Source organism: Zalophus californianus, chromosome 6 (assembly GCF_009762305.2).
Source record: "Zalophus californianus isolate mZalCal1 chromosome 6, mZalCal1.pri.v2, whole genome shotgun sequence".
In the NCBI taxonomy this organism is placed as follows: domain Eukaryota; kingdom Metazoa; phylum Chordata; class Mammalia; order Carnivora; family Otariidae; genus Zalophus; species Zalophus californianus.
In genome coordinates, this window is record NC_045600.1 from 21,272,057 (window position 1) to 21,296,930 (window position 24,874).

The 24,874-nt window shown below is 34.8% G+C and overlaps 1 protein-coding gene and 1 non-coding gene across 3 annotated transcripts in view; both read left to right on the top strand.

Moving 5' to 3' along the window:
• Window positions 1-24,874, top strand: part of GTF2A1 (general transcription factor IIA subunit 1) — a 45,911-nt gene that overhangs the window by 8,765 nt on the left and 12,272 nt on the right. For both annotated transcript variants that reach the window (XM_027568969.1, XM_027568970.1), the window contains exons 3-8: window positions 5,543-5,747; window positions 7,553-7,617; window positions 12,398-12,473; window positions 13,607-13,740; window positions 16,479-16,799; window positions 23,122-23,211. In XM_027568969.1, coding sequence (XP_027424770.1) covers window positions 5,543-5,747; window positions 7,553-7,617; window positions 12,398-12,473; window positions 13,607-13,740; window positions 16,479-16,799; window positions 23,122-23,211 — 891 coding nt within the window. The remainder of the gene's footprint in view (window positions 1-5,542; window positions 5,748-7,552; window positions 7,618-12,397; window positions 12,474-13,606; window positions 13,741-16,478; window positions 16,800-23,121; window positions 23,212-24,874) is intronic.
• Window positions 6,756-6,899, top strand: LOC113910802. Its single transcript, XR_003516287.1, has one exon. It is a non-coding gene; the product is annotated as a small nucleolar RNA SNORA79 (small nucleolar RNA).

Here is a 24,874-nt window from a genome sequence, read left to right on the forward strand (position 1 = left end):
ATGATGAATTAAGATGAGTAATGACTGTGCATGTAATTTGAAGTTTAACTAGATAATGCTGGAAGAGAGGCAATTAAAAAAAAGTCAACCCAATTCTCAGAGGTTATCTTGAAACACTTTGGACCTACTTTAATGTATAAACTATGGGAGATAGAAAAAAACACCTAAAACATAGTCTTGATAGTCTTTAATCTGTATTTGAATGTAAATTGTGTTTTGGATTAGTGAGTAATTATAGGTGGGGATGACAGTCTACAAATCCTGTTCAGGGCGCCTGGGTGGCTCAGTTGGTTAAGTGACTGCCTTCGGCTCAGGTCATGATCCTGGAGTCCTGGGATCGAGTCCCGCATCGGGCTCCCTGCTCAGCGGGGAGTCTGCTTCTCCCTCTGACCCTCTTCCCTCTCATGCTCTTCTGTCTCTCACTCTCTCTCTCTCTCTCAAAAAAAAAAAAAAAATACAAATCCTATTCAAAGTGAATGATAAAATCATCCTCATTTCTACACTTAGACCTATCCATATCTAAACAGCAAGTATATATAAAACATGATCTCTCTTCTGAATAAAATAAAGTGAGAATTTCCTCAATTGGAGGCAAATCTGAAACTCAGTTTATTGCTCTCTAGATCAGGTTTGTCAGCTTTGGCACTACTGTCATTTGTTAATTCTTTGTTGCAGAGAGTTGTTCTGTTCATTGTAGAATGTTAACAGCATCCCTGGCCTCTGCCCACTAAATGCCAGTAGTAGTGCTCATTTCTGACAACCAAAAATGTCTCCATGCATTGCCAAATGTCCCTGGGTGGCAAAACTACCCCTGATTGAGAACCATTATTCTAAATATACTCTAGTTATATATAAATACTTGGGTCATAACTTGAACAATAATCTATTGTTTTCTACTTCATTTATCCCCAACCCCATTTCAAGGGAGCCCAGAAGTGCAGTTTTCTTGTATTTATTCAGGAGCTAGATGTTTTGTGAAAGTAGAATTCTTCAAATTTCTAGCCTGGCAAACTGCCAGGAAATAGTAGATTTAATCACAAATTTATAGATCAAAAAATAGACTTGGAATATCCTTTGATAAGGTCATTTAGCAAATGGTAGAGACTTGAATGTAGGCCTTTTGTCTCCAGATGACATATACAATACTTAACAGTAAAAAGGAATTGTGACTAGACCTTTTGTGATAGCAGCAATGTAGTGTAGAGATTAAAACTTGGACCAGAGCTGGGATTAGGATGAGGCAAGCGAGGGGTCTAGGGTGTAGAATTTAAAGAACATTCAGTCTTCACTCTCAGCATCCAGGTTCCCTAACTGGGAACACTGGAGTCAGACTGCCTGGATTATTTCCCACTTTTGTCTGCTACTGGTTGGTGGTCTTGGATAAATTATCTAACTTAACTCTTCTTCAGGTTTTTCTCTGTAAAAAGGAGATAACAATGTGTTACAGGATTTTGTAAAAATGAGTCTGTACGTGTAAAGTTACTCGCAAAGTGCACAGTAAGAATACAATACAGGATTAATCTAGTTAATATGATCTATAGATGTACATTATAGCCATTTGGGGAACAGAAAATGAATTTTCTCCATGTCTAATTTCAGAGACCTGGCAAAGATTGATGAAACAGGATTGACAGAAATAATAGCTACTGTGTTGGAGGGAAAATAGTATTATAAAAATAGAGTTCTTCTATTTCCTAAGCAAAATAAATAAATATGTAACAATTCAGTATTCTTGATTGTTGTCAGTAGTATTAACATGATTACTGTTTCCAAAAACAGTATTGCATTGTTTATTTTAAATAGCTGATATTTAAAAAACAGCGTATTTTGATAAATACAATTAAAATAAATTGGATTAAAACAAAACATTTAGCCGATTTGAACTTTATATTATTTGATATTATAAGTTTAATGCTAAGTATTTGTACAGTACTATATTTTTATTTTCACTGTTACCTAGGACAGTATTTGGTACTTAGTAAATGTGGCTTCTCAATAGACTACTCCAACACCCCTTTTTCCTCTGCTCCTTACCAAACCCCAGCAGTTGGAAATGTGTGGGGCCATGTTTGCTTGTCTTAATGACTAGTGGGCACCTTTGGCATTTAGTCGGCTACAGCCAGGAATGTTGTTTTTTCTGTACACTTCCTGTGGCACTACCCTATACAATGAAGAATTGTCCTGGCCAAAATGTCAGTAGCATCCTTACAGAGAAACATTATGCTAGAAAACAAGTTTGTTTTCCCTTTTCTTCTTTGAAATTACTAAATGTCTGATAAGTTCTTAGTCATTTTGTTAGCTCCTGAATAAGTCTCTGCCTTGAAGGAGTTCATACTTCAGTAGAGAAGGTAGACTTAGTGTGAAAAGTATGATAGAAATATTTCTAGGGTTTGGAGGCAGTGAGTGATTTCTCTTGAGGCTGTGTGACAGACGTTACCATTGTTTAGGGAATCGTGAGGGAAGACTGCTAGTCAGGGAATAGTTTACTGAGATTTAGACATGAGCTATGTATGGTATATTCAGGGAACTGCAAGTACTTGGACACTGTTAGGAAAGTAGAATGCAAATTATAGTAGCAGAGAAGTAACATAATTCTGTATTAAGGAGCTTGATCTTTACGTGAGAAAGATTCTCTGGGGTGCTAGTTAAAATGCAGATTTTTGGACCTCTGCTCCAGAGAGTCTGACCTGATAGAGGCACAGTCTGACATTTTCTTTTTAATTCAATAACATATACCAAAAAATAAAAAAAAAATTAAATTGACTTTTAACAACCTACTAATGGGTTGCAATGTGCACTTTGAAAAGCATTGGTTTAGACTTTAATAGCGTGCATTAAAGTGACCTGGGTGGGTTATTAAAACAGATTTTTGGCTCCATCCCTAGAGTTGCTGAGTCAGTAGGTCTGGCGTGGGGCCTGAGAATTAGTATGCCTAACAAGTTCTCAGGTGATGCTGATGACCACATTTTGAGGACCACTGATTTAGAGAGGATAGATTGGAAGAGCAAGTTTTCATTAGAATGTAGACCCTGTGAGGAGGAGGATTTTTGTCAGGTTTGTTCACTGTCTGTTCTCAGTGCCTCTAGTAGTGTCTAGTACATAGATCTCAGGAATTATTTGCAGAATTTATGACTTGATGTGGGGAGCTCAGTGGGCTTAGTCATTACACTTTATGGTAGTACTGGTGGGAGGAAAGGACTTGAACCAGGGCCATACCAGTAAGGATAGATTGGAACAGTGCTTTGCCCTGCTCAGTGGGAAGCCTGCTTCTCCCTCTCCCTCTCCCCCTGTTTGTGTTCCCTCTCTCACTGTCTCTCTCTCTGTCAAATAAATAAATAAAATCTTAAAAATTTTTTTTAAAAATCATGGTTTAAACAACTGTATCCAATGGTACCTTGATTTTTGGCTTACCAGAGGCTAGGTTTTGTTTTGTTTTAGAACAGACAAAAGAAGTGTAGAAGTTTTGGGTAAATGCAGACTGTTTGGGAGCCTTTGTATATAATATGTTAGTTGGAATGTATTTTATTCAGTGTGTAAGTTTCCGTTTTGTCCTGTGTGCTATGCTAGATGCCCACTCTACAGAGATGAACCAGATACAACTTGAGCTCTTGGAAAATAATTGTTACCTTAGGAGGAACTCTAGCTGTTTTTAATTTGAGATTTTTCAGAGACTTAGATTTCTTAGCTGGAAGTGATTTTAGAAGTAATTCAATTTGTCCTCTTTTTATTTTTTATTTTTTTAAAGATTTTATTTATTTATTTGACAGAGAGAGACACAGCGAGAGAGGGGACACAAGCAGGGGCAGAGGGAGAGGGAGAACTGGACTCCCCGCTGAGCAAGGAGCCCAATGTGGGACTCGATCCCAGGACCCTGGGATCATGAGCTAAGCCGAAGGCAGACGCTTAATGACCGAGCCACCCAGGCACCCTGTCCTCTTTTTAGATAAAGAGGAAAATGCCCAAGAAAGATACATAATTTGTCCACAAAGCTGAATAGTGGCCAAACCAGGACTGTGTTTCTTACTTCTGGTGTAATGCTCTATTACACTATTAATAGCACCACAACCGTAATAATGAAAACTAACATTTATTGTTCCCTGAGTTTATGCTAGATTCTGATAAACGTTTTGCACAAATATGTTACTGAGTCCTTACAACAACCCGTGAGAGAGAGATTGTTACTATCTCTATAAGAACAGGCTTCAGGCAAATCTAAATACTGAGCTTGCTAAGGGGAATGGTTGCTTTGGGAGATTGACCTTTAGTTTACTTTTTTAGCAAGCCATTAGCGATATGCTGGAAATGTTATTAGCATGTAGCTACAAATATAGAATTTCTAGAACAGTTGGAAGTGTTGGAAGATGATAAAAATCATTGTGAGTATGGTAAAAGGACCTTTTTGAAGGATCTGATAGAAGTCTCAGGTGTGTTAGGCAGTATTCCATGAGCATATCCTAGGAGAAAAAACAGTGTGTGTAGGTGCTAGGTGCTTGTGTACAAAATGACTGAATTATTATTATTTTTAAAATATTTATTTGAGAGAGAGAGAGACAGTACATGTGTGCTCAAGAGTGGGGGCGGGGAGGGGGAGAGGAGGGGTAAACAGACTGCAGAGCCTAAAGCCAAAATCAAGAGTTGGACGCTTAACTGACTGAGCCACCCAGGTGCCCCCAAAATAACTGAATTACATTTCATTTGTATATTTTAAAAAATAGTTTGTTTCTTTCTTGGGCAATTTATTTTAAGGGTTGAGGTTCTCCAGATTGAACACTAAGTCTGGTAGAGAGGAAATGTGTTAGGGAAAAGTATGAAATAGTCATAAATATTTTATCTTCTGTCTTTTGCCTGTGTCTCATTTTTTTTCTCCATCGTAATAGCTGTCCTAGGGTGAGAGGAGAAACTAGAGAAGTGGCAGAGCAGAAAAGGATTGTTATTCCTTGTGATGATGGAAGATAGGGGAAATTTCAAAAGGTGTGGAGGGTTGAGAGTGCCTCTAAAAGCATTAGGTATTGCTGTTTCTTTTTTTTTGTGTAGGATCAGACAGATGGAAAGTTAGGCTTTTCTAACCTGAGGATTGCCTCTGTAATGTTTCTCAATGTTCAGATCAAGAAAGGATGAATTTATGTTTTACATGTATAATTTAAAAATTAGATATTTCATTAAAGGGAGACTTCCATGAAAATAGTTAAGAATTGATTTGATGTTAAAAAAGGATAATCTTTGATTATTAAAAAATTGCTTATATGAAATTCTGCCTGGAATTACTAAGGAATTACTGAAGAAAGTTTGAAGATATAAAAAGAAACAAAATTCTTCATTACTCTAAAATAGCAAAAAATAAATTTGATACTTTAAAAGTTAATTTTCATTATTGTATATACTTGGGTAAGAATTAGAGGTTTATTTTATTAGAGATTGGTTTTATCAGTTTTGAAAATGAAAGAATTTTATAAACAGACTAGTAAAATATGGTTTGTCCATATGTTCAGAGTTATCTTCACTAACATTCACTTAGAATCTTCCTTACTTTTCTTTGCCTTAGTTGTGGGAGAATAAACTAATGCAGTCTAGGGCAGTAGATGGATTTCATTCGGAAGAACAGCAGCTTTTATTGCAAGTTCAGCAGCAGCATCAACCCCAGCAACAGCAACATCACCACCACCACCACCATCAGCAAACTCAGCCACAGCAGACGGTACCTCAGCAAGCGCAGACCCAGCAGGTCCTTATTCCTGCATCACAGCAAGGTGAGACTGGATATATTTTTCTGCTTACAACTTGGAAATGAAATTTGTCATTTTCCAAAGAAGAGAAATACTGTAGGTTTTCCCTTTCTATTGACTCTGTATTTACGTACAAATTTTGTATAAAACATGGATTCTATATTGTAGTAATGATAAACAAGTAGTTAACTAATTGAGAGCCTAAGATGATATAAGTGTATTACTATTTTCTTTTGAGAAGGCTACATAATGGTGGATTTCCTAAAATACATCAGACCTATAAAGATTTATTACTAAGGGTTTCGTTATTTTATATGGTAAAATCGTTGTCTACTTTCTTTATGAAATTGATTTATTTCTTCAGACATTTAAGTTTGGTTTTTATAAATATATCTTAAACACTGGGGGAGTTTTGTAAGTGTGGCAGTCTGAAATTTCAATTCCCTAATACTTTAAGTGTAAATCGACTGAATTAGATTTCTTTTAAGTGAAGAGTATGTATATATAGCATATCTTAATTTATTTACTTAGTTTAGAGGTAAGAAAAACCGAAGTATTTATAGAGTGTGTCCATAGTGCTTTGTACTGTGCAAGTAAATTTATAGATTTGTTTCACTGAAGCTTTATAAAAGGTTTTCATTTCTTCCAACATTTCAGTGCTAAGGAAAATTTGGGCCCTGAGAAGGCTTGGAAGTTTGGTCTGTTACATGTAATAAGTATTTTCTGTCTTGAGACATATGTATTCAGTTATGAAACTTCCCTAGCATTTGAGTTTTGTAAATCTTGTTACTGGAGAGGAGAATGAAGATAAATGAAAAGTTTTATTTTAAGGTAACGGTTTAGTTACCCATTTGCCTCATTTGAGAGTATCTTGAGAATATATAAGACTTAAAATTGACAGTGATATATAGTAAGTAATGCATGGTAGAAATGTCTGTTTGGATTTTTTTTACTGTTTATACCAAATAAGACTTTTAATATTTGGTTTTATTCTATACCTGCATCAAATAATTTTATCCTTTTGATCTGTTTTGATGACTGTTCCTCCTATTGCCTTCAGGCCTGGCACTAGGATTTTAGGTCATCATAAATTAAAATTTGATTTTCTTCACTCAGAGAATATTAGGATAATGGGATTATCTGTTTATTCTCTGAAATTTGCGGAATCAAACACTTAACTCCTTTTATACTTATGTAACATTGCCATTCTTTCTTTCTTTCATTTTTTTTAACATTGCTATTATTTCTGATTTATATTTTTTAAAAAGTTGGTGGAAGTAACTTAAGATTCTGGCAACTGTCAAATGGGAGAAGAGGGCTATGTAGATTAAAGACAACTAGTTAATAGTTTTTTGGGGCTCATTCTTAATGGGTTACTAACTCATTTAACGATAGTAGTGTATCAGCAAAACAATATTGAGTTAACAAGACAATTAAGTTGTGTTTGAAAATTTCCAGTTTAAGAATGCACAGAGCTGTGTGTATGTGTGTGTGTATACATATATATATGTGTATATATATATGTATATATATACACATATATATGTATGTATTAGGTATCTCACTACTTCATGTTACCAAATTCCTTTATATCCTTAGGTGTTGTTATTCAAATCTTTTTTTTTAATTGATGTTTTCCAGTATAAGATGGGTATATCACAGCTGTTATTTGCTGTAGAAATTGATAACAGTCTGAGGTATCAAACAGGTGAATGCATTTGAATGCAGAAAACAGGAAAAAAGTTTTCAGCATTGTATAGTATTCTTAGGATTATGAAACAGCCTCATGGTTCCTTGTTTGCACTTGTACTTTTTTTTTTTTTTAATAGCTGCTGCACCACAAGTTATAGTTCCTGATTCTAAGCTGATACAACATATGAATGCATCAAACATGGTAAGACTCAGAACATAGCATTTTGGCTCTACTTATTCTAACTCAAAATTGTGATTATGCCTAGGTATGTTGTGTGTTAACAACCTGAAGTTTATTCAAAACTTGAACAAAATGGCTTTTATTTGGTTTCCTAATTATTGGATTTAGCAGCAGATCTAAAGTTTAACTTGATATTTAGACAGAGAGATTCATAAAATTATGCAGTTTTCTGTTGAAAATACCAAAAGAAGGATGCTTTGTGAGAGCTATTTCATCCCAAGCTATTTTTGGAAAATGGGTTTAGGGGACCTACCAAACATAATGTGCCAATTATAGTTGTTTCAGAAGACCCATTAATTACTAGAGGTCAGGAATGCTAAGAATTATAAACTTTAAAAATGAAAATGAACTGTTTGGATAGTTCAGGGTAACTGTTCTTAAGACCAAACCTTTAAAAATTTTTGCTCTGATTTAACCATAGCATAGCTTATTAAGATTTATTACAATGTGTATATTATTACTTTAAAATACATTTTAACCAGTTGAGTTTATTATGCATTAGTCTTTTGGTATTTCTAAGGGATATTCACTGAACATTTAAGTCCTCAAATTTTCAAATTTCATTTAGGGCATGTAGTATTTCCCATCAAATACAGTACCATATAACTAAAATTAGAAAAATTACTTCAGATTCTTAGAGAATCTTTACCTATATACTTAAAGTTTTTTAAATTAGAATAATTATTCCAGCACTTTTTCATAAATGGCTTCTCTTTGTTTACAATAAATAGACTGTTAGTGGAGTCTCACCTCTGACATTCTTAAATACATCCAAATCTTTCATTTAAAGGCAAGAATCACTTTTTATAAAAATCTCTTACTGCTAGCAATGAGATTTTTTCCAGATCTTTTTTTTAATGAAAAAGCAAAAATATATATTTTTCAAAGATTTATTTATTTTAGAGAGAGAGGGGTGGGGGCAGCGTGGAGAGGGAAAGAGAATCTTTAGCAGACTCCACACAGAACGGCAGAGCCTGATTCAGGGCTTGCTCTCACAATTCTGAGATCATGACCTGAGCCAAAACCAAGAGTTGAACACTTAACCGACTGTGCCACCCAGGTGCCCTGAAAAAGCAGTATTTTAAAAAATCACTTCTGTTTGGTGAGTAATGAGTAGTTTAACCTCAAAGCTCATCTGTGATTGATAAGCCAGATAGGAAACAGGGCTTACGTACTAGACAAATGACTCCTTTTTTAAATATACCAGCCTTACAAATTTATAGCTTTACAGAATTACAAATTTCTACATGATAGTAGAAATTACAGTTTTTAAATTCACAAAAGAATCAAGGATATCTATTTGTCCTTGTAGTTCAGATTGCTGGAATCAGTTCTTCATAAAAATCACAAAATTCCAGCCTATCATGGAATCACAAGAATTCTTATCATTCAGAAAATTCCATTTCAAGTCTAAGGCCCCAAATTTCTTAACCTCCATTCTTAAAAATGAAAGTCTCACTGTAGGATCTATATTGCAGTTTATGCTATTGAGACTGTTTCTTAGGGAATAACTTGTGTCCTTTTGTTTTTTAAGATTTATTTATTCATCTAACAGAGAAGGAAAGAGAGCATGTGCACACACAACACAGGTGGAGGGACAGAGGGAGGGGGAGCAGGCTCCCTGCTGACTACAAAGGCAGACACAGGGCTTGATCCCAGGACCCTGAGATCATGACCTGAGCTGAAATCAAGAATCGGCCACTTAAACCACCAAGCCACCCAGGCGCTCTGACTTTTGTCCTTTTAAAACAGAAAATTTTGTAGAATGACTTGCAGTAGGCCCATATGATTTCTAAGAATTTTAAGTGTTTGAAAGAAAATTTTGAATTAAAATAGTGTTTAAAGAGACTGGGGCAAAATTAGTGGTCCTTCTCTTACTTGTTATGTCTCCTTGATTTTGAAGAGCATGTATTTAAACAGATCATAGGTCAGAAACATCTATCAATAAAAGGTGTTGGCATTTATGTGTATTTTAGTATTTTAGTTGATGTTTTCAGTGTTTGCTCCATGTATTTTATATGTTCTGAAGTACAGTCACTGTAGGTTCTTTACAAATAAAAGTTTTTTGGTTTTGTTTGTTTTAATTATTATTCCCGAGTCGAAGATACCCATTTGATTGATTGATTGATTTCCATTTTCTTTTTTTTTAATTTAAATTTTAGGTAGTTAACATACAGTGCTATATTGGTTTCTGGAGTAGAATTCAGTGATTCATCATTTACATACAATACCCATTGCTCATCATAACAATTGCCCTCCTTAATACTCATTCCCCTTCAGCCCATTCCCTGTTCACCTTCCTCCATCAACCTTCAGTTTGTTCTCTTTTGTTAAGAGTCTCTTATGGCTTGTTTTTCCTCCCTCCTCTTTTTCTTTTCCCCCTTCCCATATGTTCATCCGTTTTCTTTTTTAAATTCCACATATGAGTGAGATCACACAGTATTTGTCTTTCTCTGACTGACTTATTTCACTTAATGTAATACACTTTAGCTCCATCCATGTCATTGCAGATGGCAAGATTTTATTCCAGTTTTGATTTTTTTAAAAGTTAGGCATGCAAAAAAAAAAAAGTTAGGCATGCTTTGGAAATGAACATTGAAAAGTTATGTACTTTAATAAGAATGTAGGATAGTGATAATATATTAGGGAGAAAGCTGTTTCAGGGAACCTACAAAACAGGACCTTATATCAAACCAGTTTTGCAGGTTCTCTTTTGAAATAATTGCTCTAATGCATTATTCATTTTAAGGCTGTTTCATAAAATACAAGAAGAAATTTTCAGTAGGCATTGATAAAAGATGGTTTGTGTATGGTATGTCACTCAACAGATATTTATTGATAGCATCTTGAATGTGCAGAGGTGTGCAGGTGATTATTTTGTCATGTATGCTGTGTAGAAACTACAGTTGTCATTTTGCCAGTAGAGGGAGATCTATTAATCTTATAAAATCTGAATATTAATATTTCTGAATAGAATTTCTCAGTAGTAAGTGGTTGTTAATGTGTTCCTTAGACTTAAATTACCTTTCATTTGTCTATACAGACAAGATTTATTTAAAAATGAGAAGAACCTGGTGGGGCTATAGCTGGATTCTGGGGACATAGTGGGAATTTGAGGCTTTAGATGTAGAAACTAGTTAGGTCTATCAAATGGCAACAAGAAGCACATTTTCTTAGAACACTGTATGTGGAGTCTAGACTAGATAGTAGTGTCATGAACCTACTTGCGTATAATTTTCCAAGAATTGTTGACTTCTCTGGCATTAGCATCTTCAGAGCACAGTTAAATTTATTTCTCAGAGCTTACCAAATAGAGGTGTTTCTAAAAACGTATGTGTTAGATTGGTATATGAAGACTTGGTACCTTTCAAAAGATTGAAGGATGAGGGAGAAAAATTACCTCTATATATAGTTACAGTGAGATGCATGGAACTACTTTGAGTATAGAATTAAAAAAACAGTAAAAATGTGGTGTAATTCTTTTGGAGGAAAGGGGGGAGAAATCTCCAGAAGCAGTAAATGAAAAATTTATCCTGGATTTAAAGAGATTCAGAGTACACCCATGTATTTTTTTTTTTTTGACTTAAATGTCAGATACTATCTCCATTTTAAAATGTAGAAATTAAAGTTGGTGACTTTTAAGATTTTTAGATGTTTTTTGTGTTAATAAAACTATTATTAATGTATGTTTCACCTACATATAGTGCCAATATTGTCATCTTAGGGCATCGTAGAATTGCTAGCTCTACAAGCTCAGCCTTCTGATACAAGGTTTTCCTTAAAGCCCTGTTGATTCTGGTATAAATTAAAAATATTAAGAATTCTAAAATGAAGATACTTAAAGTATATGCTGTTAATATACTTAAAGTATATTACAGTTGACCTTGAACAATTTGGGTTTGAACTGTATGGGTCCATTTATATGCAGATTTTTTGATATAAATATGGTTATTTTCGATAAATAAGGTATATATTTTCTTTCCTCTAGCTTACTTTATTGTAGAATACAATAGATAATATATATATCATACAAAATAGGTTTTGGGCGCCTGGGTGGCTCAGTTGGTTAAGCAACTGCCTTCGGCTCAGGTCATGATCCTGGAGTCCTGGGATCGAGTCCCGCATCGGGCTCCCCGCTCAGTGGGGAGTCTGCTTCTCCCTCTGACCCTCTTCCCTCTCGTGCTATCTCTCATTCTCTCTCTCTCAAATAAATAAATAAAATCTTCAAAATAGGTGTTAATTGACCATTTATGTTATTGGTAAGGCTTCTTGTCAACAGTAGGCTATTTAGTTTTTGGGAAGTCAAAAGTTTATATGTGGATTTTCACTTGTGTGAAGAGTTGGTGCCCTTAGCCCCTGCTTTGCTTAAGGGTCAACTGTAATTGACAACAGGGAATTGGGAGTGAGGATATAGAGTAGGAAAAGAAATAATGGAATGGATATTTTATAATGGTATGGCAGTGTCAGTATGTATGTGTGAGGTTTCCTTAGAGCGCATTCTCCAGGGGAAAAAACACCCCAATTATATTATTCTACTTCATTGAAGTACTTAAGGAAGGCATTTAGGCTAGATGATCTTCATTGTATCATTTTATAAAATGGGATTTAGTCTTGTTAAAACTTTTCATTTTGGTATATACTAAACGATAAACTTCAAATACTATGAAAATGTGCCAGAGATAAATTGAGGTACCGTTATGCACATATGTGGTTTTGATTGTTTTTCCTTTGTTTTTTTCAGAGTGCTGCTGCTACAGCTGCTACCTTGGCACTCCCTGCAGGTGTGACGCCTGTTCAGCAGATATTAACAAATTCAGGTAATGAGGAGTAACGGAACCGTTATTTATATGTATAACTCAGAAAATTGTAACGTCTAGTCTTTGTTTTGGCCTCAGAGAAAGACAAAATCAGTATTTCTTTTATCATTTGACTTAGGTTATTAAAAAATATTGAGTACTGTAGCACATTAAATAATAATTACTGCTGAGGCTGTAGTAGAGAAGATGAAAATTGTGCTTGAGCTTTTGATCTGTGAATGAGAATCCTATTACTGAATAAGTATGATTATATAGAAATATTTATTTACATAGATTTTTGTTAAACACATTTAACCTGCCATATAAGTTAAACTTATTTGAATGAATTTGTGATATCAAACTAAATCCTATAGTATTTTATTGCATTCTGTTTTACATAATATCTCTGCATAGAATGACAAACTTTACTTGTGATTTTTGGCATATTAATGGAAGAATTTATTTACATGGATGTTAAGTATTCTCTCTAATTTTAATTATAGAATTTCTTGTTATTTTGTTAATAAGATTCTAAATTTTTAAAGAACTAGAGGTTTATCTTGCTACATATTTTATTAATATATAATTGTTGCTTTTTAATTAATTGAAGATTCTGTATCATCTAAAACAATAAAGAGAGGGATTCACTTCTCTGTGTTTAAGCCAGGCATACACTCAGTATTATGTGGCAATGATAATTGGTTCAGCAAACTTTTGTTTTAAGCATTTTGAAGCTAAGTATCCTGGTGCTTTGGCTCAAGATATTAATGAACTGTTACACTTTCATGTCTTCAGAGCTTTCAAAAGAAACAGCCCTTGAAACATATGATCTTACTGCTCTTACATGACTCTTAACATGTTAGTAAAGATAATTTAAACTTCTAATCAACTTTCATAATCTGTTAAAACTTTATTGGAAAAGAGCTTTATAGGGATGATGAGTAAGGAAAAACATTTTAAGCAATGTATTTGAACATGGAGGGAACTGAGAGAAGGTGAGGATTATGTTTATTGTGTATGGCAGCCCTTAATTGTTAGACTTCTTGCTTGATCATTTCTAGGGGATTTTGGTGGCTTGACATTCATTATGAATTCATTTTTTTGAGATGGTCACTGCTAAAATGGTAACTTGTAATACATACTTTCTGCTTTAGGCCAGCTTCTTCAAGTAGTCAGAGCAGCCAATGGTGCCCAGTATATCTTTCAGCCTCAGCAATCAGTGGTTCTCCAACAACAAGTTATACCACAAATGCAGCCTGGTGGAGTACAAGCTCCTGTTATACAACAGGTACTAGAATAATAAGTTATGATCATGATGGGGGGTTCTTTTTTCTTCTGTATAAATTCTCTGGGTGGTTCTTGTCCCCTTTCCCATGGCTTTATCTCTACGAATTCTTAGACTATTTTCCAATGTTGTATCCTGTTGTAAATTCCTCCTGTATACCTTACAGCTTAACTTACATTTAATATATTTAAGACTAAATTGTTTCCCTGCTTATCTTTCATCATTCCTCTGAATATGCTTTTCTGCCAGTGGCTCCACCCTCCGTCCAGCCTTCTCAACCTCCGAGTTATCTGGCATTCATTCAACAAGCATTTACTATGTGGCTATGTATCAGAGTCTTTGCAAGGGACTGGAGATTTAGGAGTGAACAAGGCAGACATGAATCCAGTTTCATGAAGCTTATGCATTTTTAATATGCAAAGTATCATGAAATCCTACCAATTTTTAATAGTTCCTTTTTTCCAGACTGCAGTTTTAACATGTTTGCAGTTCCTTAATGTTTGAAACTAGTTTTCTTTTCTCGGACTTTCTCATCATTTCCTTACTTCATGCTTTCCTAATTTCCCACTTAAAATACTATTATTATTCTCTCAATAGTATATATACTATATATACTGTTTGTGTGTGTGTGTCTGTATAAATAAATACTATATATTATCCTCTTAATTAATTTCCCTGACTCTAATCTTAGGCTTCCTAACCCGTTACTCTGTATTTTATAGTTATTGTTCTAAAAATCTTAAAATCTTGGGCGCCTGGGTGGCTCAGTTGGTTAAGCGACTGCCTTCGGCTCAGGCCATGATCCTGGAGTCCTGGGATCGAGTCCCACATCAGGCTCCCTGCTCAGCGGGGAGTCTGCTTCTCCCTCTGACCCTCTTCCCTCTTGTGCTATCTCTCATTCTCTCTCTCTCAAATAAATAAATAAAATCTTTAAAAAAAAATAAAAAAATAAAAATAAAAATCTTAAAATCTTTTAATGACTTCTCATTGCCTGTTGGAAAAAGTCTAAAACTCCTCATCATGGTTCATAGGATCTTTGTTTTTTTATGGATCTTATTTTTTTGATCTCTTCAGGTTTATTTCTTGCCATGCTTCCAACTATCTGCTTCAGCTGCTGTTTAGATCAAAGTTAGATCTTTGTACCTACTTCTGTGCTGGGTGTTAAAACTCTTGTACCGTGAGGACAAAGAGGAAAGAGAAATGGTTATTTTCTTAAAGAACTTAGGTACCTTAAAAATGAGACACATTACGTAATGTCCATATTATAGTATGATGATAGAGGTAAGGTCAGAGAAGCATTAATCTAGTCGATTTACAGCTGTCCAGATTTTAGGTTGATGCTGTTCTTCTACTTAGAATGCCCTTTGACCTTCCTTCTAGCAACTCCCTTTATTGCCCCCAACAAAAAAAAGCAACCAAATGGAAAAGTCTAACTAATCTTCCAAGCACAAAAGAACTCAAGTTTTACCTATTAAGGCTTCCCTGACCATACCTTGTGCCTCAAGCTGAATTTAGTCCTCTCTCTGTGTTCTCTTAACGCCATATACTTCTGTTACACCTATCTTTTGAGTTGTGTTACTGCTTTGTCTATTGTACCATTAACGTAAACTTCTTAAGGGAAATACTGTCTTATTTTGCATTCCTTGAACCTAAAGGCAAGTAATTGCCATTCACTGTTTTTTATTTATCACTAGGTATTCTCTTTTTATTTATTAATACATATAATTATAAATATATTCTAAAAGATATAGTTAATATTTGTTAATATGTTCTTTTTGACTTATGGTTTACTTTAGAATTCTAGACGCAGAAGCAGAAAGGAACTTTAGAAATCATCTGATCTGGTGTGGATGCATGGTTAGAGTCAGCTGGAGAGCTTTTTTTTTTTTTTAAGATTTTATTTATTTATTTGACAGAGACACAGCGAGAGAGGGAACACAAGCAGGGGGAGTGGGAGAGGGAGAAGCAGGCTTCCCACTGAGCAGGGAGCCGGATACGGGGCTGGATCCCAGGACCCTGGGATCATGACCTGAGCCAAAGGCAGATGGTTAACTACTGAGCCACTCAGGCGCCCCAGCTGGAGAGCTTTAAATGATTAGATTCATCTCACACCAATTAAATCAGAATACTAGGAGTGGGGCCCAAGTACCAGTATTTTTAAGCTACCAGGTGGTTGTAATTTGCAGCCAGGGTTGAGAACCATTGATCCTAGTTTCACAGTGAAGTGACGAAAGCCAAAGGAGGTTAAGTGACATGCCTTTGCTATATCTCAATCTGGGATCTTAAACAAAACTGGGGCCCAAGACTTCACATTTTCAGTGCAGTGTTCTCCACAGGGAGGCAGTGCAACATAATAATTAGGGCAGAATCAGAAAGCCTGGGTTAAAATTTTGCCTCTTAGTGACTACAAGCTTGGCAAGTTACTAAACTTGTCCATACATCAAGCAAATAAATTAATCATACATGTAACTCTTGGTTTGGAATTTGCCATGTACATAGCAGGTGCTCAGTAAATATTTTCAGAAAATCTTTTTTTCCTTCAGAACTTTGAATGGTAAAATGGAAGTGGGATCATTATACTAGTTAAACTCCTTTTATGCTTTGGTGGTTTTTAACCGTATGAGATATGGCCATTTTTGGTGATTCTTCAGCATTTATGCCTATTTCTCTGTACCACAAAATGAAACTGGGCTACTTGGTACTCTTACTGGTTTCTTTAATATGGTTTTCTTTTGGCTTAGGTACTGGCCCCTCTTCCTGGAGGGATTTCACCGCAGACGGGTGTCATCATTCAGCCACAACAAATCTTATTTACAGGAAATAAGACTCAAGTTATACCTACAACAGTGGCTGCACCTACACCCGCGCAAGCACAGATAACTGCAGCTGGCCAGCAGCAGCCACAGGCCCAGCCTGCTCAAGCACAAGCCCCACTGGTGTTACAGGTTGATGGAACTGGGGATACATCATCTGAAGAAGACGAAGATGAAGAAGAAGACTATGATGATGATGAGGAGGAAGACAAAGAGAAAGATGGAGCTGAGGATGGGCAGGTAGAAGAAGTAAGTTTGTAGTAAAAGAATTGAAATGAGAAACCACTCAATCATTTATTTTACTTGGTGCCAAACTGATGAATTATATTCTATTTTTTCAGAGGCTGTTAAGCTGTTACACAATATAGGATTTTAAATATAAAGTTAGATTGTTCTAATAAGGTGTTTAAATGGTTCTGGTTGTATTTATCATCATAAATTACTGTTTCTTATAGCTAGTAATAAAAAATAAATGTATATCATATTGAGTTGTATTTATAAAGGGGGTGGAGAGAGTGCAAGTAATTTTAATTTTCTGGCTTATGCATTCATGATGTGATTTAAGCATAAGACATTGGTAGAACAGATAGAATGAGGTTAATCTTTGCCTCAATAATTAAAAAGGTATGGCAACATCTGGGAAGAGAGGAGACTTGAGGAAAAAGCTAAATGTCACAGACTTATTCATTACTTCCTTTTGGTCTGTATTCTATACTAGGTCCTTACATCATTTTATCTACTCTTAGTGTCTTTCTTGAGTTAAACAAACCATTCTCATTCATCTTTAGTTATATATTTCTAGAAGCATATAAATATATCTTTGCTTTCCTCAGTGTTCCTGCATGGTTACTTGTGTTCAAAATGTCTTTAAAAATTTTTTTTATTTTTTAAGATTTTATTTTTATTTATTTGACAGAGAGAGCACAAGCAGGGGGAGCAGGCAGGCAGAGGGAGAGGAGAAGCAGGCTCCCCGCTGAGAAGGGAGCCCGATGCGGGGCTCGATCCCAGGACCCTGGGATCATGACCTGAGCCAAAGGCGGTTGCTTAACCAACTGAGCCACCTATGCGCCCCTCAAGATGTTTGTTTTCTGTTTTTAATTGCTTTCTTCAACTTAAGATGTAATTTTGTTTATTTTAGGACAAAATTCTTTAATGTTTTTAAAAAATATTGTTTCATTAAATATTGAATAGATACAAATGAATAAAAAATATTTTAACATAAAAACACCCTTATGTCCACATCTAGTTAAAAATAATCCCATTACGGGGTGCCTGGGTTGCTTAGTCAGCTAAGGTCCTCCTCTTGGTTTCCGCTCAGATCATGCATGATCTCAGGGTCATGGGATTGAGTCCAGCATCAAGCTCCACACTCAGCTCAGAGTCTGCTTGAGATTCTCTCTCTCCATCTCCCTCTGCCCCTCCCCCCTGCTCACCAGTGCGCTCTCTAAATAAATAAATCTTTAAAAAACATATAATCCATTATTTTATTAAATTCCCCTGAGTACCTCTCCCCAGCCCCCATCCTCTTCTGTCATCAAAGTAACCGTGCTCATGGATTGTGTGTTTATCATCAACTTGCCTTCATGTTTGCCATCTGTATTTATATTCCTAAAGAGCATAGTGTTTGGTGTTGAATGCCTATTTATAACATAAATGGAGTAATTCTCTACTCTTCTGCAAGTTGATTGCCTTTTTTTTTTTTCCCCCTCAAGGTGGTATTTCTGAGGTTCATCTAAGTTGTACATACTGGTTATTTTCACAATTGAATATACCATAGTTTATTTCTCCATTTCTTTTCTGATGTGATGGGCATTAGGGTTATTTTTATTTGTTTACTCTTAAAGTTATAAAATATTTTGGAGTGTGTCTTCTGGGGACACATATGCATGACTTTTTTTAAAGTGTTATACCTAACCATTGAATTACTGGATTCTAAGGCAGGCACGTTTTAAACTTCACAATAAAATGCCAAATTGTACTAATATGTCTTCACCAATACTTAATATCGTCAGACTTCTTAATTTTTGCCAGTCTAATAGGTAGAAAATGGTGTTTCCTTTTGGTTTTAATTTGATTACTGTTGAGATTTAGCATCTTTGAGTCTTTCATGTTTTCTCTATAGACAAATATTAAACATGGAAGTTTTTCTTGCCTCATTGGCTTAGCCCTCTAGAACAATATTAATTAGAAATAGCAGGCAGCCTTATCTTGTTCTTAATTTTAAAAGGAAGCGTTTCTATGGTTCACTATTAAGTATAATGTTTACTATAGGCTTTTTTTTTTTAAAGATTTTATTTGAGAGAAAGAATGAGAGAGAGAGCATGAGAAAGAGGGGAGGGTGAAAGGGAGAAGCAGACTACTCACTGAACAGGGATCCCCATGTGGGACTTGATCCTGGGACTCCAGGATTATGACCTGAGCTGAAGGCAGTCACTTTTAACCACCTGAGCCTCCCAAATGCCCTACTATAGGCTTTTTATGGACATCTTTTATCAGGTTAAAGAAGTTCCTTTCTGTTCAAATTAACTAAGCTTTGCTTTGTTTTTTAAATTCTAAATGAATGTTGAATTTTGTTAGTTTTTCTGCAACTGTTAGATAATCATAAAATTTCTTATCCTTTAATCTGTTATTTAATAACTAATTGCACTAATCGGTTTTCTACTTATAACCAGTTTTGTATTCGTTGGATTGCACAACTTGATCATTCTGTATTACCCTTTTGATGAATTCCTGAATTCACTTTGTTCAGGACTTTTTCATGTACGTTCAGGTACTGTCTGTGATTTTCTGTTCTCATACTCTTGCTAGGTTTTCAGGTTTGTGATAGCATTATAAAATGAATTCTGGTGAGTGCTCTATCTTCCTTGGATGACTTTTTTTTTTTTTAAAGATATACTTAATTCTGTGAATATTGGAGCATGCTGCTAAAATTATGTGATTCCAGTAATGTCCCTATTCTGTTCAAGTATTTCTTTTTGAGACAGTTTGGATAAATTTTATTTTTGTAGGCTATATATGTAAATTTTTAAGTTAGCATAAAGTTAATGATAATCATCTTTTTGATTCCAGAATCCTTTGTAGTCATTTTCTTTTCTATATTCTCATTTCTGATTTTGTGCCTTCTTGCTCTTTTTTTCTTATTCAGTCTAGCCAGAGGTATGTTGATTTCATTAATGTTTTTTAAGAATCAACTTTTAGCTTTATTCTCTCTAGTGTATTTTTTTCTATTTCATTAATTCTTGTTCTGACTTAACAGTTTTATTTGTAGAGTTATGATCTGTGTAATGTATGAGGGACTACCTTTGAAATTGATTGGGACTTGCTTTATGTGGTCAGTATTTGCATATGCTTCCTGTATATTTGAAAAGACTTTTTGCAGTTGTTGGTTGTCTTCTATATGTACAATTAGAATTAAATTCTTGGGATATTATATATCCTTACTCATATTTTTTGTGTGCTTACACCATCATCCATTAGTGAGTGAGATAGGTTCAAATCTCCTATTATGATGGTATATTTATTTGTTTTGTCATTATGCTTTTTATATTTTGAACCTAAAAATGGATGCACATAAGCTTAAACGTATACTTTCCAGTGAATTGAGCCATTTATGATTATGTAGTTTCCTGCTATTTATCTCTAGTAATTTTTTTTTTACCCATATAGTCTGTTTTGTGTGATATTAATAGAACCGTACCAACTTTGTTTCAGTTCGAATAGCTCCTTTCATTCTTTTACTTTCACATTTTTTGGATCCCTAAGCTTTAGGTGTGTCTTTTTTTTTTTTTTTAAGATTTTATTTATTTATTTGACAGAGAGAGACACAGCGAGGGAGGGAACACAAGCAGGGGGAGTGGGAGAGGGAGAAGCAGGCTTCCCATGGAGCAGGGAGTCCGTTACGGGGCTTGATCTCAGGACCCTGGGATCATGACCCAAGCCGAAGGCAGACGCTCAACGACTGAGCCACCCAGGCGCCCCTATGTGTGTCTTTTTTTATGTGGAATACTGTTTGTATGCTGTCATCTTACAAAATTTTTACATGGGCCAAGACCATTCAGTAGGAAAAGAATGGTCTTATTTAATAAACGTAGCTTGGACAACTAAATATCCACATGCAAAACAGTGAAATTAGACCCTTACCTCACACCTTATACAAAATTAACTCAAAATGGATCGAAGACCTAAAAGTAAGACCTAAGGGTGCCTGGGTGGCTCAGTCGTTAAGCGTCTGCCTTCGGCTCAGGTCATGATTCCAGGGTCCTGGGATCGAGCCCCACATCAGGCTCTCTGCCCAGCAGGGAGCCTGCTTCTCCCTCTCCCACTCCCCCTGCTTGTGTTCCCTCTATCGCGGTCTCTCTCTGTCAAATAAATAAATAAAAATCTTAAAAATAAATAAAAGTAAGACCTAAATCTGTAAAATTCTTAGAATAGGGCAGAAGCTTCATAACACTGGGTTTGGAAATAGTTTCTTAAATATGATACCAAAAGCACAAGCAATAAGAAAAATAACAACAGACTTAATAGATTAAAAGCTTTTGTATGTCCAAGGACAATATTCACAAAGTTAAAAGACAGCCTATAAAATAGAAAATATTTGCAAATCCTCTATCTGATAAGGGCTTAATATCCAGAATAGAAAACTTTTATTTATTTTTTTTAAAGATTTTATTTATTTATTTGAGAGCGAGAGAGAGAGAAACAGCATGAGAGGTGAGAGGGTCAGAGGGAGAAGCAGACTCCCTGCTGAGCTGTGAGCCCGATGCGGGACTTCATCCCAGGACTCTGGGTTCATGACCTGAGCCGAAGGCAGTCGCTTAACCAACTGAGCCACCCAGGCGCCCCAGAATAGAAAACTTTTAAATTCAACAGCAAACAACTCTATTCCAAAGTGGGTAAAGGACTTGAATAGGCATTTCTCCAAGGAGGATATACAAGTAGCCAACAAGCATGTGAAAAGATGTTCAACATCACTAGTTATTACAGTAATGTGTATATCAAAACCACAAAGAGATACCACTTCACATTTACGAGGATGACTGTAATCAAAAGAGAGAAAAAAGGAAACAGATGTTGGTGAGGATGTGGAGAAATTGGAACTCTTTTGCATTGCTGGTGGGAATGGAAAATGGTGTAGCTGCTGTGGAAAAGGGTTTGGTGGTTCCTCAAAATGTTAAGCATAAAATTATCATATGACCCAGTAACTCTCCTAAGTATAAGAGAATTGAAAACTGTTATTCAAATTAAAGCTTGTACATGAATGTTCAAAACTGTTTACAAAATCCAAAAGATGTAAATAACCCAAATGTCTATCAATTGATGGATGAATAAATTAAAATGTGATTTATCCATGCAAAGGAGTATTATTTAGCCATGAAAAGGAACAAAGTACTGGTTTATGCTACAACATGGATGAACCTCACACATTGTAAGTTAAAGAAACTATACCACATGTTGTTGTATGTGTATATCGTATGTTTGCATTTATATGAACTATCCAGAGGTAAATACATAGTGACCAAAAACAGATTAATGGGGGGGCTGGGGAGAGGTGGGAATGGGGATTGAGTGACTGTTTAATGGTAGAGGTGATGAAATTGTTCTGGAATTAGATAGTGGTGATAATTGCATACATTATTTATGTACTAAGTATGACTGGTTGTACACTCTAAAATGGTTAAAATGGTGAATTTTATGTTACATGAATTTTACCTCAGTAAATTGTTTTTACATTTACATTGGTGATATCTATTTTAAATTAAAGAATACACACACACACACACACGTGTGTGAGGTATAAGCCTAGACTTAATATGAAATTGATTATTTTACTTTCCACTTTTATTTTGTCCTATCTTCTCTTTCTCTGTTAACTAGAAATCTGAGTTATATCTTTTATCTTCTCAAATAACTGAGGTCAGATTTAACATAGTTGGTCATTTTATGCTTTAGTTAGATCTTGGTCTTTAATTCTCTTTGGGACTGAGACCCCCTTCCACTTCACCCTTCCCACATATATCCTTTTATTCTGAATGCCTTAGTTATACTACAAGCCTCGACCATTACCATCACAATGGTAGAAATGCTGATATTATAAATAGAGTCTTAGTCCTCCGCATAGAGACAAGTCAGATTCCTAGCCTGTTTTATAGCCTTTTTTTCCTCCTCCAACTTCACCACTGTTTTCCCTTTTACTTTTACTCTGCTGCTGCTGGTGGTACATAGTACCATTATCTCATTAAACCTTCATATTTTCTTAGGTACCCTTCTAGGCGTCTTAAAGTTATTGGAGAGAGTAATCTTGTGCTGTTCTAAAAGAATGAAGGAAATAAACATCTTTTCAGACTTAAAAGTTATATAGCTTAACTATTTTTGATTTCTTACTGGAATTTGAGTAAAATTGGCAGTCCTAATAAGTTTGTGGTACATATATATGTGTGTGTATATGCTTCTGTCTGAACCTTCATTCTCAGAGAACATCAAGGTCATTGTATTTCTTTTCCTTGAATATTAGAAGGGCCTTTTTCTAATAATACATGAAGTATAAATAAGTACTCTTCTTTCTTATTTGTAGGAGCCCCTCAACAGTGAAGATGATGTGAGTGATGAGGAAGGACAGGAACTCTTTGATACAGAAAATGTTGTTGTATGCCAATATGATAAGGTAAGGATTTTATCAGGTTACTGACATTTTTTCTGTTGTAGTTTCTTCCCTAAATATCTTTTCTACCTTTTTCAAACATTTGGGCAGATGATGGATGCCTCTTATATTCAGTATAAACAGGGTGAATGTAGACAGTGTTATAATTTAGTAGATTATTTTAATAAAATGAGAAATTATTTGTGTAGCTTTACATTTGAAAAATGTTATGAATGAAATCATGAGGAGAAATAGGCTTCTTTCAATTTATACTGTCTCCTAACTCACAAAGTTAACAGTCCACTTTGGTATTGTCCTTTAACATTAATAATGCAGTAGAATAACCCTGTTTTCCCTTTAGTTTCAACTACCTCAAAACTAAAAGGCTTTAATTGAATTTTGTCACTTTTTTTTATTACTAAGGAGATAACTAGGGCAATAAACAGGACTGCTAACTAACAAAAGATATGTTTTTACTGAAAATCATTTTTAAAATTATTTAGCTTTGCTATATTTTTGGTAGCCTTAGGTATTTTTAAACTAGGCCTGTGAGAATTAGCTATTAAATTCTTGTTTTCCTAATTCTTCAAAAGGAAGCTACTTGCCACATATTTTTGTTATTATTGGCATTATTGTTGAGATTTTGTTAATTATTGAAACATTTAATTTGGAATAAAATTGTTTTCTATAATCATTAAATTTATAATAAATCCACAAATTACATTGCATTTATAATTTAATTTCAACAGTGGTCTTTACCAAATGATGAAAACCCTAACAAGCAATTGGGCTTTTTGTTTGTGTAAGCATACTCATTCACTAAACAAACACTGAGTGTCTGCCTGTGCCAGGCACTGGAGCTGTAGTTATGATCATGCAAAATTGTGCCTTGCATGAATTTCCTTTACAAATGATGAAAATCTTACATTTGTGTTGCTTTTATAGAAATGCATCTTACAAGTAGTCGTGCTTATTGCCTATAAATAGCCATACTTTTTTTTTTTTAAATAGCCATACTTTTTGGAAACATATCTATAGGGAAATGTCAAAACAATTAATCTTACCATTTTGTAATGAAAAGGTAAAGTCAAGCCAGTTACTTGCAGTGAGATTACAGAATAAAGTCAGTGAAGTCATTCATAAACAGAATTATCAGAGGATCCACTTTTGTACTGTGTGACTTTTGGGTGAGCATTCTTAAAACCTTACACCAGGGACGTTATAATTAATTTTTTGTTACACTTGTGTAATGGAAAGAGTATTAATGTTAAAATAGATACCAATAAATCTTATATTGTCAGGAAATTTCAAAGAAACCTCATGCAACCAAATTAGCCAGAACACAGTTTCATGATGACAAGATGTCAGATTTATCAGGCAAGAGAGACCTTTACCTTAGCTAGATTGAAGAATATCCTAAGTATTTTCATATTGTAAGAATGTATTGTATTCTTGTTTGGTATTCTCCTTTGGCACAAATTGTACACGTAATATTTTAAATGTTAAAATTGGTTTGTTTTGCTCCTAGAGACATTTTAATGTTTTAGACAGAAATTTAAAATAGCTTTAAGTAGTGTGTTGAGTAATAAACAACTTTAAAGTTCACAGAGATCTAATTTTTAGAATCAAATGAGTTCTTGAGGGCTGGGCCTGATGTTTTACTCAATAATAAAGAATGCAGGTGTTC